General features: G+C 42.0%; 1 protein-coding gene across 1 annotated transcript in view; it reads left to right on the top strand.

Annotated features, from left to right (window-relative positions):
* Nucleotides 1–18460, top strand: part of TYMS (thymidylate synthetase) — a 111164-nt gene extending 92704 nt beyond the window's left edge. Inside the window, exon 8 of the mRNA XM_053714963.1 lies at nt 18146–18460. Within this exon, the coding sequence (XP_053570938.1) occupies nt 18146–18283 (138 nt within the window). The 3' untranslated portion in view covers nt 18284–18460. The remainder of the gene's footprint in view (nt 1–18145) is intronic.
* The last annotated feature ends 381 nt before the right edge of the window (nt 18461–18841 follow it).

Genomic DNA, 18841 nt, shown 5'->3' with positions numbered 1-18841 from the left:
AGCATTAGATATACTTTAAGTAAAATCTATAATAAAAATAGAAACGCTTACTCAGTGCTGGTTCAAATTAAGTAATACGACACTCTTTATTTCACATTGGTTGGATCCTCTTTCATGAGTGTGGTGTATTTAATCTTTAATCTATGGCAATTTTCTTGTTAGTCTTTCTTTCCTAAGATATAGTGAGTCCACGGATCATCTTAATTACTGTTGGAATATCACTCCTGTCCAGCAGGAGGTGGCAAAGAGCACCACAGCAAAGCTGTTAAATACCACAATAGATATATGAAACTAGAAGCGCTTGTCTCAACCAAATTATGAATAGTTAAAAAGGAGGAATCAATAAATTTCCAATAATCTTAATAATAGTACACACTTATGAACTAATCAATTGGTCAATGTTCTTACTGATATAAATGTCTGTAATGTCCATAAGCTTTGATGTTATAAAGTGTAGCAAATGTCCTCCAGCGTTACACACTTTGTATCAGTCACTTTTCAAACTGCTGCTCACAGGGGGTTGGCTGTTTGTCCGGCAGCCGGGTAGAGTAATCCAAAGTAGAAAAGATCTGGAGCGCAAAAAGAAAAGGGAACTGCAATAGTGTGAGATCCAACAACACTTTTAATTAGCACGCAATTAAAATCTACTCACAAAATTTCCAAATAAGTCAAGCACATAGCATCAAACATGAAGAGTATTCCGGTGCTTCTCTCACGGCTGTATCCTTGCAAGACTCGGCGTGTGACGTCACCACCCGATCTACTTGACTGCTCTCATCCAAGGCAACCCCGAAAACCTGGCCTGCCGGGGAGGCCTGAGGACAGATCCGAAATCCAGTGGTTTATCTGCAAAGGGGTTAAATGCTGTCAAAGTTGTAGTGGTGTCACAGCTGGTGAACCAATCAGAAGAAGGCATACATGTGTATGGGCCAATCACTGGCAGTATTTTCACCTGGAGGAGACTGAAGTAGTTCCAGGAGGACGTTAACTATGTTCTTGTCCCCTTTAATTCCTTCTCCGTAAAACCTTCTCCGGGAAATCTAACCTGCAAATCCCTTCTCCCAATCACATGTCCCCTGCTGAGTTGTTTTGTTCTCTGGAGACAGGTGCAAATAGTCTCAGCAGTGAAGATAAAACAGGTTAAATAACTTTATATTAAATACCACACCCTTACCCATAACCTCCAGTCATTCTCTTTGCCTATGCAAGGAGGTGATAATGTTTTTAGAGTGTCTGTAGATTCTTCAATCAAGAGTTTATTATTTTTAAAGCAGAGCTGTTTGTTCTGTTTTTTACTGGGATCTAGCTGTGTTCTACATCAGTCTCTTCAGTAGAGCTGTGGTGGCTTTTGAGCACTTGAAAACTGGTGGGATTTTTCATTTCACTGTGCCTTTCTTGTTTGGTGCTGCCCTACACTGAATGTCTGATTAACTTTAGTCAGTCCTTCCTTTGTTCCACGGGTCTTTTGAGGGAGGAAGCCTTTCTGTATCTGTGAGCTTGCCCTGCTGCCGGGCAGATGTGACTCAGGTAAGTGCCGGTTTTTATTTCTTTATTAAAAGAGAGTTTGGCACTTTGATGGGTACAGGGACTGTTAAGCCAGTGTGGGTTTATATTTGGGCACTGTATGACACTCAGGAGAGGCTCTGTGTGGTTTTTTTAAAACGTTTTTTCTCCAACATAGGTGTGTCCGGTCCACGGCGTCATCCTTACTTGTGGGATATTCTCCTCCCCAACAGGAAATGGCAAAGAGCCCAGCAAAGCTGGTCACATGATCCCTCCTAGGCTCCGCCTACCCCAGTCATTCTCTTTGCCGTTGTACAGGCAACATCTCCACGGAGATGGCTTAGAGTTTTTTAGTGTTTAACTGTAGTTTTTATTATTCAATCAAGAGTTTGTTATTTTAAAATAGTGCTGGTATGTACTATTTACTCAGAAACAGAAAAGAGATGAAGATTTCTGTTTGTATGAGGAAAATGATTTTAGCACCGTAACTAAAATCCATGGCTGTTCCACACAGGACTGTTGAGAGCAATTAACTTCAGTTGGGGGAACAGTGTGCAGTCTCTTACTGCTTGAGGTATGACACATTCTAACAAGACGATGTAATGCTGGAAGCTGTCATTTTCCCTATGGGATCCGGTAAGCCATGTTTATTAAGATAGTAAATAAGGGCTTCACAAGGGCTTATTAAGACTGTAGACTTTTTCTGGGCTAAATCGATTCATTATTAACACATATTTAGCCTTGAGGAATCATTTATTCTGGGTATTTTGATATGATTATATCGGCAGGCACTGTTTTAGACACCTTATTCTTTAGGGCTTTCCCTAAGCATAGTCAGAGCCTCATTTTCGCGCCGGTATGGCGCACTTGTTTTTGAGGACAGCATGGCATGCAGCTGCATGTGTGTGGAGCTCTGATACATAGAAAAGTCTTTCTGAAGGCATCATTTGGTATCGTATTCCCCTTTGGGCTTGGTTGGGTCTCAGCAAAGCAGATTCCAGGGACTGTAAAGGGGTTAAATATAAAAACGGCTCCGGTTCCGTTATTTTAAGGGTTAAAGCTTCCAAATTTGGTGTGCAATACTTTTAAGGCTTTAAGACACTGTGGTGAAATTTTGGTGAATTTTGAACAATTCCTTCATACTTTTTCGCAATTGCAGTAATAAAGTGTGTTTAGTTTAAAATTTAAAGTGACAGTAACGGTTTTATTTTAAAACGTTTTTTGTGCTTTGTTATCAAGTTTATGCCTGTTTAACATGTCTGAACTACCAGATTGTGTTCTGACTGTGGGGAAACCAAGGTTCCTTCTCATTTAACTATATGTATTTTATGTCATAAAAAAATTTAGTAAAAATGATGCCCAAGATGATTCCTCAAGTGAGGGGAGTAAGCATGGTACTGCATCATCCCCTCCTTCGTCTACACCAGTCTTGCCCATACAGGAGGCCCCTAGTACATCTAGTGCGCCAATACTCCTTACTATGCAACATTTAACGGCTGTAATGGATAATTCTATCAAAAACATTTTAGCCAATATGCCCACTTATCAGCGAAAGCGCGACTGCTCTGTTTTAGAAAATTCTGTAGAGCATGAGAACGCTGATGATATGGTTTCTGAAGGGCCCCTACACCAGTCTGAGGGGGCCAGGGAGGTTTTGTCTGAGGGAGAAATTTCAGATTCAGGAAACATTTCTCAACAAGCTGAACCTGATGTGATTACTTTTAAATTTAAGTTGGAACATCTCCGCGCTCTGCTTAAGGAGTTGTTATCCAATTTGGATGATTGTGATTATCTGGTCATTCCAGAACCACTATGTAAAATGGAAAAGTTCTTAGAGGCCCCGGGGCCCCCCGAAGCTTTTCCTATATCCAAGCGGGTGGCGTACATTGTTAGTAAAGAATGGGACAGGCCCGGTATACCTTTAGTACCTCCCCCCATATTTATAAAATTGTTTTCCTATAGTCGACCCCAGAAAGGACTGATGGCAGACAGTCCCCAAGGTCGAGGGGGCGGTTTCTACTCTACACAAGCGCGCCACTATACCCATAGAAGATAGTTGTGCTTTCCAAGATCCTATGGATAAAAAATTAGGTCTGCTAAAGATGTTTGTTCAGCAAGGTTCCCTTCTACAACCAATTGCATGCATTGTCCCTGTCACTGCAGCCGCGTGTTTCTAGTTTGATGAGCTAGGAAAGGCGATTATTAGTAATTCTTCTTCTTATGAGGAGATTATGGACAGAATTCGTGCTCTTAAATTGGCTAATTCTTTCACCCTAGACGCCACCTTGCAATTGGCTAGGTTAGCGGCGAAAAAATTCTGGGTTTGCTATTGTGGCGCAGAGCGCTTTGGTTAAAATCTTGGGCAGCGGATGCGTCTTCCAAGAACAAATTGCTTGACATTCCTTTCAAGGGGAAAACACTCTTTGGCCCTGACTTGAAAGAGATTATCTCTGATATCACTGGGGGCAAGGGCCACGCCCTTCCTCAGGATAGGTCTTTTCAAGACCAAAAATAAACCTAAGTTTCGCCCCTTTCGCAGAAACGGATCAGCCCCAAGGGCTACGTCCTCTAAGCAGGAAGGTAATACTTCTCAAGCCAATCCAGCCTGGAGACCTATGCAAGGCTGGAACAAAGGAAAGCAGGCCAGGAAACCTGCCACTGCTACCAAGACAGCATGAAATGCGGGCCCCCGATCCGGGACCGGATCTGGTGGGGGGCAGACTCTCTCTCTTCGCTCAGGCTTGGGCAAGAGATGTTCTGGATCCTTGGGCGCTAGAAATAGTCTCCCAAGGTTATTCTCTGGAGTTCAAGGGGCTTCCTCCAAGGGGGAGGTTCCACAGGTCTCAGTTGTCTTCAGACCACATAAGAAGACAGGCATTCTTACATTGGGTAGAAGACCTGCTAAAAATGGGAGTGATTCATCCTGTTCCATTAGGAGAACAAGGGATGGGGTTCTACTCCAATCTGTTCATAGTTCCCAAAAAAGAGGGAACGTTCAGACCAATCTTAGATCTCAAGATCTTGAACAAGTTTCTCAAGGTTCCATCGTTCAAGATGGAAACCATTCGAACACTTCTTCCTTCCATCCAGGAAGGTCAATTCATGACCAAGGTGGATTTCAAGGATGCGTATCTACATATTCCTATCCACAAGGAACATCATCGGTTCCTAAGGTTTGCATTCCTGGACAAGCATTTCCAGTTCGTGGCATTTTCTTTCGGATTAGCCACTGCTCCTAGGATTTTCTCATAGGTACTAGGGTCCCTTCTGGCGGTGCTAAGACCAAGGGGCATTGCTGTAGTACCTTACTTGGACGACATTCTGATTCGAGCGTCGTCCCTTCCTCAAGTAAAGGCTCACACGGACATTGTCCTGGCCTTTCTCAGATCTCACGGATGGAAAGTGAACGTGGAAAAGAGTTCTCTATCTCCGTCAACGAGGGTTCCCTTCTTGGGAACTATAATAGACTCCTTAGAAATGAGGATTTTTCTGACAGAAGCCAGAAAAACAAAACTTCTAGACTCTTGTCGGATACTTCATTCCGTTCCTCTTCCTTCCATAGCGCAGTGCATGGAAGTGATAGGTTTGATGGTAGCGGCAATGGACATAGTTCCTTTTGTGCGCATTCATCTAAGACCATTACAACTGTTCATGCTCAGTCAGTGGAATGGGGACTATTCAGACTTGTCTCCGAAGATACAAGTAAATCAGAGGACCAGAGACTCATTCCGTTGGTGGCTGTCCCTGGACAACCTGTCACAAGGGATGACCTTCCGCAGACCAGAGTGGGTCATTGTCACGACCGACGCCAGTCTGATGGGCTGGGGCGCGGTCTGGGGATCCCTGAAAGCTCAGGGTCTTTGGTCTCGGGTAGAATCTCTTCTACCGATAAATATTCTGGAACTGAGAGCGATATTCAATGCTCTCAAAGCTTGGCCTCAGCTAGCGAGGGCCAAGTTCATACATCAACCATCAGGGGGGAACAAGGAGTTCCCTAGCGATGGAAGAAGTGACCAAAATCATTCTATGGGCGGAGTCTCACTCCTGCCACCTGTCTGCTATCCACATCCCAGGAGTGGAAAATTGGGAAGCGGATTTTCTGAGTCGTCAGACATTGCATCCGGGGGAGTGGGAACTCCATCCGGAAATCTTTGCCCAAGTCACTCAACCGTGGGGCATTCCAGACATGGATCTGATGGCCTCTCGTCAGAACTTCAGAGTTCCTTACTACGGGTACAGATCCAGGGATCCCAAGGCGGCTCTAGTGGATGCACTAGTAGCACCTTGGACCTTCAAACTAGCTTATGTGTTCCCGCCGTTTCCTCTCATCCCCAGGCTGGTAGCCAGGATCAATCAGGAGAGGGCGTCGGTGATTTTGATAGCTCCTGCGTGGCCACGCAGGACTTGGTATGCAGATCTGGTGAATATGTCATTGGCTCCACCATGGAAGCTACCTTTGAGAGACCTTCTTGTTCTAGGTCCGTTCGACCCACTCCAGCTGACTGCTTGGAGATTGAACGCTTGATCTTATCAAAGCGAGGGTTCTCAGATTCTGTTATTAATACTCTTGTTCAGGCCTGAAAGCCTGTAACCAGAAAAATTACCACATAATTTGGTATATCTGTTGGTGTGAATCTGCAGGATTCCCTTGGGACAAGGTTAGGATTCCTAAGAGTCTATCCTTCCTTCGAGAAGGATTGGAAAAGGGATTATCTGCAAGTTCCTTGATGGGACAGATTTCTGCCTTGTCTGTGTTACTTCACAAAAAGCTGGCAGCTGTGCCAGATGTTCTAGCCTTTGTTCAGGCTCTGGTTAGAATCAAGCCTGTTTACAAAATTTTGACTCCTCCTTGGAGTCTCAACCTAGTTCTTTCAGTTCTTCAGGGGGTTCCGTTTGAACCCTTACATTCCGTTGATATTAAGTTATTATCTTGGAAAGTTTTGTTTTTGGTTGCAATTTCTTCTGCTAGAAGAGTTTCAGAATTATCTGCTCTGCAGTGTTCTTCTCCTTATCTGGTGTTCCATGCAGATAAGGTGGTTTTGCGTACTAAACCTGGTTTTCTTCCAAAAGTTGTTTCTAACAAAAACATTAACCAGGAGATAGTTGTGCCTTCTTTGTGTCCTAATCCAGTTTCAAAGAAGGAACGTTTGTTGCACAACTTGGATGTAGTTCGTGCTCTCAAATTTTACTTAGCAGCTACTAAGGATTTCAGACAAACTTTGTCTTTGTTTGTTGTTTATTCTGGTAAACGGAGAGGTCAAAAAGCAACTTCTACCTCTCTCTCCTTCTGGATTAAAAGCATTATCCGATTGGCTTATGAGACTGCCGGACGGCAGCCTCCTGAAAGAATCACAGCTCACTCCACTAGGGCTGTGGCTTCCACATGGGCCTTCAAGAACGAGGCTTCTGTTGATCAGATATGTAAGGCAGCGACTTGGTCTTCACTGCACACTTTTTCTAAATTTTACAAATTTGATACTTTTGCTTCTTCTGAGGCTATTTTTGGGAGAAAGGTTTTGCAAGCCGTGGTGCCTTCCATTTAGGTGACCTGATTTGCTCCCTCCCTTCATCCGTGTCCTAAAGCTTTGGTATTGGTTCCCACAAGTAAGGATGACGCTGTGGACCGGACACACCTATGTTGGAGAAAACAGAATTTATGTTTACCTGATAAATTACTTTCTCCAACGGTGTGTCCGGTCCACGGCCCGCCCTGGTTTTTTTAATCAGGTCTGATAATTTATTTTCTTTAACTACAGTCACCACGGTAACATATGGTTTCTCCTATGCAAATATTCCTCCTTAACGTCGGTCGAATGACTGGGGTAGGCGGAGCCTAGGAGGGATCATGTGACCAGCTTTGCTGGGCTCTTTGCCATTTCCTGTTGGGGAGGAGAATATCCCACAAGTAAGGATGACGCCGTGGACCGGACACACCGTTGGAGAAAGTAATTTATCAGGTAAACATAAATTCTGTTTTTTTTCTTCTCACTTTAATGGAAGCCGGTCTTTTAGCCACGCTTACGAATGGGGCGGGGTTTAGTCTATGTGGCTTTCATTGCTTTCAAAGTCTGCTTGGGTCTGGATTGTCAATTTTTTCTGGCTTCAGGGGGTCAGGTAGGCACTTCAGCAGGGTCTGTTGAGGTAAGGAGGCTGCCTGAAGGTGTTTTTTAATTTTTAAAGCAATCATATTTTTTTTGCAATAAAAAAGTTGGTTTAAAATTTAAAGTGACAGTAACGTTTTTTGTTTTTAAATTTTTTTTTTTTAAGCCAATTTGATTTGTTTTTGGTAAAGATGGAAGAAGCTCTGCAAGATGTTACATGCAGCTTGTGTTTTGATTCTAATGTGGAACCTCCAATGCCTTTTTGTGCCTCATGTATTGAGGACTTTACAGTGTAGGGAAAATATTTTTCCTGAGCCATCATTAGCTGGGGTGGATGCTGTTCAGGGGTCTCCTGTTCAGAATATGCCGCAGCTTTCTCCTCATGTGTCCCTTCATTCAGTGTCATCTCATGCAGTGCCCAGTGTTTCTACTCCAGTTGGAGTTTCCTTGCAGGACATTTCTACCCAGATATTCTCTGCGGTAACTAATGCCCTGGCGGCTTTTCCTGCATTTCAGGGAAAGCGGAAAAGGAGATATAAGGATTCAGTTGTCAAGGTATCTGAATCAAGTATGGCTATGCTGAATGTTTCTTCCCATAGGTCTGAGGGGGGAGGATTCTTCCATAGCGTCTGAGGGGGAAATTTCAGATTCAGAGAGTATAGTTTTTGTTCTGATTTTGAAGCAGTGATTTTTAGATTTAAGCTTGAAGTTTTGGCTACTTTGAAGGATTTTGATACTACGTTAGTAGTTATTCCAAAGAAATCTAATAAACTTAACAAGTATTTTGATGTTCCCTCAGAGGTGGAGGCTTTTCCTGTTCCTGACCGTGCTTCTGAGATTATTGCACGGGAGTTTGAGAAGCCAGGGGTTCCTTTTTTTTCCCCTTCTCCTATTTTTAAGAAAATGTCTTATCTCCCTCAAGATAAGAGAAATAAGACCAAGGGTCCCCAAAGTAATTTTCGTTCTTTTTATTACTTTTCAGGCACTCCTTCCCCTTCCTCTGCAAAGCAGGAACAGTCCAAGTCCTTCTGGAAGTCCAATCAGGCCTGGAACAAGGGGAAGCAGTCTAAGAAGCCTGTCTCTGACTCAGTCAGCATGAGGAGTCTGCCCCGGGAGTGGATCATGTGGGGGCAGACTTTCCCTGTTCGCTCAGACTTGGGTTTGCAATGTTTCGGATCCCTGGGCAGTGGACGTAGTGTCCTATGGGTACAAATTGGAGTTCAAAAGTTTTCCTCCCAGGGGCATTTTCCACTTATCAAGGTTATCTGTAAACCAGATAAAAAGAGAGGCATTTTTAAAATGTGTTCAGGATCTGTCCGACCTGGGAGTAATAGTTCCTGTTCCAATACAGGAACAAGGTCTGAGTTTTTATTCCAATCTGTTCTTGGTTCCCAAAAAAGAGGGAACTTTCCGACCAATTCTAGATCTCAAGAGTATAAACAAATTCCTCAGTCTTTCAAGATGGATACTATTCGCTCCATCCTTCCTCTGGTTCAGGAAGTTTAGTTCATGACTACTGTGGATTTAAAGGATGCGAATCTACATATTCCCATCCACAAAGATTATCACAAGTTTCTGAGGTTTGCTTTACTAGACAAACATTTTCAATTTGTGGCCCTTCCTTTTGGTCTGGCAACGGCTCCCAGAATTTTCTCAAAGGTCCTGGGAGTTGTTGATGACACTTTTTATTACCAATTGAATTTACCGCAACCTTTTTTGGACCTATCAGATCCCTGTACAGTTCCCTTTTTAAGCAGCCTGAATACCACTATTTCATACTCTCCTCTTGACAAAGTCCGGACGTTGCTGGACGAAACACGTTGAGGTCATCCAACGCTCTGACGTCCCTCGACGAACCAGGCTCGTCCTACCAGCCCACAGGTACAGCACATACCTTTGAGACACGGACAAACGCTCCATCTCTCCCTGGCTCTCCTTGGACGTTTCAGGCACTCAGAGCTTATAAACATTGCTCTTTTTTATCTTCTTCCTGTAAGAGTTCATTTTAAAAGCGCAACATGTGCGTGTATTAAATGTTTTTACTCTTAGATGGGATGCTCTGTGTTTTCTTTTTCTGCAATTTCTACGTTTGTTTGCTACTCCTCCATGTAGTCTTAATTTTGGTTCTAAGACTTCTTCAACAGGCTCCGTTTGAGCCTATGCATTCTTTAGATATTAAAATGTTAACCTGGAAGGTTTTTTTTTTTGGTTGCTCTCAGCACTGCAGTGTGAATCTCCTTTTCCTTTTTTTTAATTCTGATAAGGTGGTACTGCGTACTGCCTTAGGTTTCCTTCCAAAAGGGGTTTTGGATAGGAATATTAATCAAGAAATTGTTGTTCCTTCTTTGTGTCCTAATCCTTCTCAGAAGGAGCGTTTGTTGCACAATCTGGATGTGGTTCGTGCGTTGAAATATTATTTACAGGCGACTAAGGATTTTTGACAGTCCTCTTCTTTGTTTGTTGTGTTTTCTGGAAAAGGGTCAGAAAGCTACGGCTACTTCTTTCTTTTTGGCTGAGGAGTGTTATTAGTTTGGCATATGTGACTGCTGGACAGCAGCCTCCTAAGAAAATCACGGCTCATTCCACAAGGGCTGTTTCCTCATCTTGGGCCTTCAAAAATGAAGCTTCTGTGGAACAGATTTACACACTTTTTTTTTTCTAATTTTTCTAAGTTTGATACTTTTTCTTCAGCTGAGGCTTCTTTTGGGGGACAGGTTTTCCAAGCAGTGGTGCCTTCTGTTTAAGGTTACCTGTCTTGTCCCTCCCTAATCATCCGTGTGCTATGGCTTAGGTATTGGTTCCCAACAGTAATTAAGATGATCCCTGGACTCACTATATCTTAGGAAAGAAAATATAATTTATGCTTACCTGATAAATGTATTTCTTTCCGGATATAGTGAGTCCACGGCCCGCCCTTATTTTCAGACAGTTTATTTTTTATGTAAACCTCTGCACCTTTTTGTCACTTCCTTTCTCCTTGCTTCTGGTCGAATGACTGGAGGTTATGGGTAAGGGTGTGGTATTTAACAGCTTTTCTGTGGTGCTCTTTGCCGCCTCCTGCTGGACAGGAGTGATATCTCAGCAGTAATTAAGATGATCCGTGGACTCACTATATCCGGAAATAAATTTATCAGGTAAGCATAAATTATATTTCTCTTGTAAGGTGTATCCAGTCCACGGATCATCCATTACTTGTGGGATATTCTCCTTCCCAACAGGAAGCTGCAAGAGGATCACCCACAGCAGAGCTGTCTATATAGCTCCTCCCCTAACTGCCACTACCAGTCATTCTCTTGCAGCTCTCGACAAGTAAGGAAGTAGCTAGAGAGATGTGGTGTTTTTTTATTTAGTTTATCTTCAATCAAAAGTTTATTTTCAAATGGTACCGGAGTTGTACTATTTTAGCCTCAGGCAGAAAATAGATGAAGAGTCTGCCTGTGGTCTTTGATGATCTTAGCAGGTTGTAACTAAGATCCATTGCTGTTCTCACACATAACTGAAGAGAGAGATAACTTCAGCTGGGGGAATGGCGTGCAGGGTCTCCTGCTATGAGGTATGTGCAGTTTAAATTTTTCTAGAGATAGAATATGCTAGAAAATGCTGTTAATACTGGAGTTATTTAAGGTAAGCCTGATTACAGTGATTTAATAACGACTTGTATCATGCTTGCTGTAAAAGGTAATATTCTTATTACTTTCTCACATTACTGAAAAATAAAACATTTGCTGGATAGCAGCAGCCCCTTACTTAGACGACATTCTGATACAGGCGTCGAATTTCCAAATTGCCAAGTCCCATACGGACATTGTTCTGGCATTCCTGAGGTCTCATGGGTGGAAAGTGAACGAAAAAAAAAAATCTCTATCCCCTCTCACAAGAGTTTCCTTCCTGGGAACTCTGATAGATTCTGTAGAAATGAGGATTGACCTGACAGAGAACAGGTTGTCAAAACTTCTAAATTCCTGCCGTGTTCTTTATTATACTTCTCGCCCTTCGGTGGCTCAGTGTATGGAAGTAATCGGCTTAATGGTAGCGGCAATGGACATAGTTCCGTTTGCCCGCTTACATCTCAGACCGCTGCAATTCTGCATGCTCAGTCAGTGGAATGGGGATTACACAGATTTGTCCCCTCTACTAAATCTGGATCAAGAGACCAGGGATTCTCTTCTCTGGTGGCTATCTCGGGTCCATCTGTCCAAAGGTATGACCTTCCGCGGGCCAGATTGGACAATAGTAACAGATGCCAGCCTTCTGGGCTGGGGTGCAGTCTGGAACTCTCTGAAGGCTCAGGGGTCGTAGACTCAGGAGGAGGCACTCCTTCCAATAAACATTCTGGAACTAAGAGCGATATTCAATGCTCTTCAGGCTTGGCCTCAGCTAGCGGCAGTGAGGTTCATCAGATTTCAGTCTGACAACATCACGACTGTAGCTTACATCAACCATCAAGGGGGAACAAGGAGTTCCCTAGCGATGTTGGAGGTTTTTCAAAGATAATTCGATGGGCAGAGATTCACTCTTGCCATCTATCGGCTATCCATATCCCAGGAGTAGAGAACTGGGAGGCAGATTTTCTAAGTCGACAGACTTTTCATCCGGGGGAGTGGGAGCTCCATCCGGAGGTGTTTGCACAGTTGATTCAACGTTGGGGCAAACCAGAACTGGATCTCATGGCGTCTCGCCAGAACGCCAAGCTTCCTTGTTACGGATCCAGGTCCAGGGATCCCAAGGCAGCGCTGATAGATGCTCTAGCAGCGCCTTGGTTCTTCAACCTGGCTTATGTGTTTCCACCGTTTCCTCTGCTCCCTCGTCTGATTGCCAAGATCAAACAGGAGAGAGCATCGGTAATTTTGATAGCACCTGCGTGGCCACGCAGGACTTGGTATGCAGATCTGGTGGACATGTCATCCTTTCCACCATGGACTCTGCCTCTGAGACAGGACCTTCTACTTCAGGGTCCTTTTCATCCATCCAAATCTTATTTCTCTGCGGCTGACTGCTTGGAGATTGAACGCTTGATTTTATCAAAGCGTGGTTTCTCCGAGTCGGTCATTGATACCTTAATACAGGCGCGAAAGCCTGTCACCAGGAAAATCTATCATAAGATATGGTGTAAATATCTTCATTGATGTGAATCCAAGGGTTACTCATGGAGTAAGGTCAGGATTCCTAGGATATTATCTTTTCTCCAAGAAGGATTGGAGAAGGGTTTGTCAGCTAGTTCCTTAAAGGGACAGATTTCTGCTCTGTCCTTTTGCACAAACGTCTGGCTGAGGTTCCAGGCATGCAGGCGTTTTGTCAGGCTTTAGTCAGAATCAAGCCTGTGTTTAAACCTGTTGCTCTGCCTTGGAGTTTAAATTTAGTTCTTAAGGTTCTTCAAGGGGTTCCGTTTGAACCTTTGCATTCCATAGATATTAAGCTCTTATCCTGGAAGGTTCTGTTTTTAGTAGCTATCTCCTCGGCTCGAAGAGTTTCGGAGTTATCTGCTTTACAATGTGATTCCCCTTATCTCATTTTTCATGCAGATAAGGTAGTGTTACGTACCAAACCTGCTTTTTTTTACCTAAGGTGGTATCTAATAAAAATATCAATCAGGAGATTGTTGTACCGTCACTGTGTCCTAATCCTTCTTCAAAGAAGGAACGTCTTTTACACAATCTTGACGTGGTTCGTGCTTTAAAGTTCTATTTACAAGCTACTAAAGATTTTCGTCAAACATCTGCATTGTTTGTTGTCTACTCTGGACAGAGGAGAGGCCAAAAGGCTTCGGCAACCTCTTTCTTTTTGGCTAAGGAGTATAATACGCTTAGCTTATGAGACTGCTGGCCAGCAGCCTCCTGAAAGGATTACAGCTCATTCTACTAGAGCGGTAGCTTCCACATGGGCTTTTAAAAACGAGGCTTCTGTTGAACAGATTTGTAAGGCGGTGACTTGGTCTTCGCTTCATACTTTTTCAAAATTCTATAAATTTGATACTTTTGCTTCTTCGGAGGCTATTTTTGGGGAAAGGTCTTGCAGGCAGTGGTGCCTTCCGTTTAAGCGCCTGCCTTGTCCCTCCCTTCATCTGTGTCCTATAGCTTTGGTATTGGTATCCCACAAGTAATGGATGATCCGTGGACTGGATACACTTTACAAGAGAAAACAAAATTTATGCTTACCTGATAAATTTCCTTCTCTTGTGGTGTATCCAGTCCACGGCCCGCCCTGTCATTTTAAGGCAGGTGTTTTTTATTTTTAAACTACAGTCACCACTGCACCCTATAGTTTCTCCTTTCTCTTGCTTGTCTTCGGTCGAATGACTGGTAGTGGCAGTTAGGGGAGGAGCTATATAAACAGCTCTGCTGTGGGTGATCCTCTTGCAGCTTCCTGTTGGGAAGGAGAATATCCCACAAGTAATGGATGATCCGTGGACTGGATACACCACAAGAGAAATAAATTTATCGGGTAAGCATAAATTTTGTTTTTTGGATATAACGGGCTTCTGCAGTTTAATTGTGCTTTCTGTGTAATGTTTGATGTTATGTTGACAGATTGTGCTGTGCTAATGCATGTTCTTAGCACCTCTCAGACAATCCTCATTGGCTAAAAGATAGGTGTATGCATGTGCTCCCTTCCTAACCTTCGGAGTCTGCTGTATGTTGGATTTTCCATATTGCTGTCAGTTCAAAACCCTGATATGTTGATGTCATAATTTTCTTTAACACATATACGGCTAGATTACGAGTTTTGCGTTATGAGCGGTGCTAACTTGCATGTTATTGTCACCGCTCACCTCCATACAGCGCTGGTATTACAGGTTTACAAAAACCCGGCGTTAGCAGGCAATTTAGCAGCATAAAGCAAAATTGAGCTCCATACCGCACTCCAATACCAGCTGTATGTTGGATTTTCCATATTGCTGTCAGTTCAAAACCCTGATATGTTGATGTCATAATTTTCTTTAACACATATACGGCTAGATTACGAGTTTTGCGTTATGAGCGGTGCTAACTTGCATGTTATTGTCACCGCTCACCTCCATACAGCGCTGGTATTACAGGTTTACAAAAACCCGGCGTTAGCAGGCAATTTAGCAGCATAAAGCAAAATTGAGCTCCATACCGCACTCCAATACCAGCGCTGCGGTGAGCTGATTTTAAGTGCTCGTGCACGATTTCCCCATAGCCATCAATGGGGAGAGCCGGCTGAAAAAAAGCCTCAACACCTGCAATAAAGCAGCGTAAAGCTCTGTAACACAGCCCCATTGATTCCTATGGGGAAACTAAAGTTATGTTTACACCTAACACCCTAACATAAACCCAGAGTCTAAACACCCATAATCTGCTGCCCCTGACATCGCCGACACCTACATTATACTTAACCCTTAATTTGCCACCACCTGCATTTATTAACCCCTAATCTGCCGCCCCCAATGTAGCCGCCACCTACCTACACTTATTAATCCCTAATCTGCCGCCCCAATGTCGCCGCCTCCTACATTACACTTATTAACCTTTAATCTGTCACCCCCAATGTTGCCGCCACCCACCTTCACTTATTAACCCCTAATCTGCCACCCCTAACATCGCCGCCACCTACCTACATTTATTAACCCCTAATCTGTCGCCGCCACTATACTAAAGTTATTAAACCCTAACACCCCCTAACTTTAATGTAATTAATATAAATCTAAATAAAACCTACTATTAATAACTAAATAATTCCTATTTAAAACTAAATACTTACCTATAAAAGAAACACTAAGCTAGCTACAATATAACTAATAGTTACATTGTAGCTATCTTAGGTTTTATTTTTATTTCACAGCTAAGTTTGTATTTATTTTAACTAGGTAGAATAGTTATTAACTATTTACTAACTACCTAGCCAAAATTAAATACAAATTTACCTGTAAAATAAAACCTAACCTGAGTTACACTAACACCTAACCTTACACTACAATTAAATAAATTACATAAAATAAATACAATTAATTAAATTACAAAAACAAACCCTAAATTACACACAATAAAAAATAAATGATCAGATATTTAAACTAATTTACACCTAATCTAATAGCCCTATCAAAATAAAAAAAGCCTCCCAAAAAAAACAAAAACCCTAAACTGCTAATAGCCCTTAAAGGGCCTTTTGCGGGGCATTGCCCCAAATAAATCAGCTCTTCCCAACCCCCCCAACAGTTAAACCCACCACCCACACAACCAAACCCACCAAATAAAATCCTAATCTAAAAAACCGAAGATCCCCATTGTCCAGAAAAGGGTATTTGTATGGGCATTGCCCTTAAAAGGGCATTTGGCTTTTTTTTCAACCCAAACCCCTAATCTAAAATTAAAACCCACCCAATAAACCCTTAAAAAAACTAACACTAACCCCCGAAGATACACTTACAGTTTTTGAAGACCGGATATCCATCCTCAACGAAGCCGGGAGAAGTCTTCATCCAAGCCGGCAGAAGTAGTCCTCCAGACGGCGCGGAGCGGCTCCATTTTCAAGACATCCGGTGCGGAGCATCCTCTTCAATCGATGTCTTCTTCCGAATGAAGTTTCCCTTTAAATGATGTCATCCAAGATGGCGTCCCTTAGATTCCGATTGGCTGATAGATTTCTATCAGCCAATCGGAAATAAGGTTGAAAAAATCCTATTGACTGTTGCAATCAGCCAATAGGATTGAAGTTTCATCCTATTGGCTGATCCAATCAGCCAATAGGATTGAGCTTGCATTCTATTGGCTGATTGGATCAGCCAATAGGATGAAAGTTCAATCCTATTGGCTGATTGCAACAGCCAATAGGATTTTTTCAACCTTAGATTTCTATCAGCCAATCGGAAATTATCAGCCAATCGGAATCTAAGGGACGCCATCTTGGATGACATCATTTAAAGGGAAACTTAATTCGGAAGACGACGATTGAAGAGGATGCTCCGCGCCGGATGTCTTGAAGATGGAGCCGCTCCGCGCCGGATGGATGAAGATAGAAGATGCCGTCTGGATGAAGACTTCTGCCCGTCTGGAGGACCACTTCTGCCAACTTGGATGAAGACTTCTCCCGGCTTCGTTGAGGATGGATGTCTGGTCTTCAAAAACTGTAAGTGGATCTTCAGGGGTTAGTGTTAGGTTTTTTTAAGGGTTTATTGGGTGGGTTTTAATTTTAGATTAGGGGTTTGGGCTGAAAAAGAGTTTTTTAGATTAGGATTTTATTTGGTTGGTTGTGTGGGTGGTGGGTTTTACTGTTGGGGGGGGGGTATTTGTATTTTTTTTTTTTTTTTTTTACATGTAAAAGAGCTGATTTCTTTGGGGCAATGCCCAGCAAAAGGCTCTTTTAAGGGCTATTGGCAGTTTAGTTTAGGCTAGGTTTTATTTATTTTGATAGGGCTATTAGATTAGGTGTAATTAGTTTAAATATCTGATAATTTATTTTTTATTTTGTGTAATTTAGTGTTTGTTTTTGTAATTTAGTTATTTGTATTTAATTTATTTAATTGTAGTGTAAGGTTAGGTGTTGGTGCAAGACAGGTTAGGTTTTATTTCACAGGTAAATTTGTATTTATTTTAGCTAGGTAGTTAGTAAATAATTAACTATTTACTAACTATTCTACCTAGTTAAAATAAATACAAACTTACCTGTGAAATAAAAATAAAACCTAAGATAGCTACAATGTAACTATTAGTTATATTGTAGATAGGTTAGGGTTTATTTTACAGGTAAGTATTTAGTTTTTAAATAGGAATTATTTAGTTAATGATAGGAATTTTTAATTAGATTTATTTTAATTATATTAAAGTAGGGGGTGTTAGGGTTAGACTTAGGGTTAGTTTTAGGGGTTAATAACTAGTATAGTGGCAGCGACATTAGGGGCGGCAGATTAGGGGTTAATAACAGTTATGTAGGTTGTGGCGATGTTAGGGACAGCAAATTAGGGGTTAATATTTAACTAGTGTTTGCGATGCGGGAGTGCGGCGGTTTAGGGGTTAATATGTTCTAGTGGCGGCGATGTCGAGCGGCAGATTAGGGGTTAATAAATTTATTGTAGTGTTTGCGATGCGGGAGGGCCTCGGTTTAGGAGTTAATAGGTAGTTTATGGTTGTTGGTGTACTTTTTAGCACTTTAGTTATGAGTTTTAAGGTACAGCTTTGTAGCATAAAACCCATAACTATTGACTTTCAGTTTACGGTATGGATCTTGGCGGAATTGGCTGTACCGCTCACTTTTTGGCTTTCCAGGCAAACTCGTAATACCGGCGCAAAGGAAGTCCCATTGAAAAAGGACTTTTTGACAGCATCGGTAGTTGCATTGCGTTATGGCCAAAAAAGTGTGCAGTACAGAAATACCTGCAAGACTCGTAATACCAGCGGTAGTGAAAAAGAGCCTTAACGCTGCTTTTTCACTTCCGCAAAACTCGTAATCTAGCCGAATGTTTTTAAATGCAACCTTCTGCGTGAAAGGTGGTAATCGGAATAAGCAACAGCGACTTTGAGCATTCTATTTAAAGTTGGTAAAGAAATAGCTACAATCTATTAACATGATCTATCCTTTTCCAGCTTCAAAGAAAACCCAGGCCGTTTCCCAAGCTGAAAATTCTTCGTACAGTAGAAAACATCAGTGATTTCAAAGCCGAAGATTTTCTGATAGAAGGCTATGACCCTCATCCTACTATTAAGATGGAAATGGCTGTGTGAACATATTTGTACTTGTGTTTAACTCGGTGCTTGTTGTGTCAGCTCTGGTTATCTGTATATAGATTTGTATTAATGTAAAAAATGTGATTACAAAAAAATGTTTGCTTTTTCTTAAAGTTAACACTTTTTCTCTCTTTCCATAAATTTTGTAGCTTAATAAATTTGTATATCTAGTTATATTGGTGTATATGCAAGTTTTTTTTTTTTTTTTTTGTCCTGTGTACTTTGGATAATATAGGATTTGGAGAAAATGTAGAGGTTGTTCATCTTAGTGAATGTAGAATAATGTGTGTTTACCAATATAATACGTGTCAACATCTCACAGCTTGCATCAACATGCTAACAATGGGACATATTAAATTAAACTATGGGTATTGATTCAGTACTGGGTTACAAAATAAATTTTTCTTAGGGATGTGCATTTAAATCCTTTTTCATAGCCGGGTTGATTCTTGTAAAATATCCCCACTCTAAAGATTTGGATTTGCGCAGATCTTTGTGTGGGGATCTTTAACCAGAACCAATCTGGCTACGAAAATATCTGAAAGACACAAGCTG

The sequence above is a fragment of the Bombina bombina genome, chromosome 5 (genome assembly GCF_027579735.1).
Source record: "Bombina bombina isolate aBomBom1 chromosome 5, aBomBom1.pri, whole genome shotgun sequence".
NCBI classification, from domain to species: Eukaryota; Metazoa; Chordata; class Amphibia; order Anura; family Bombinatoridae; genus Bombina; species Bombina bombina.
This window is presented reverse-complemented; position numbering and strand designations above follow the sequence as displayed.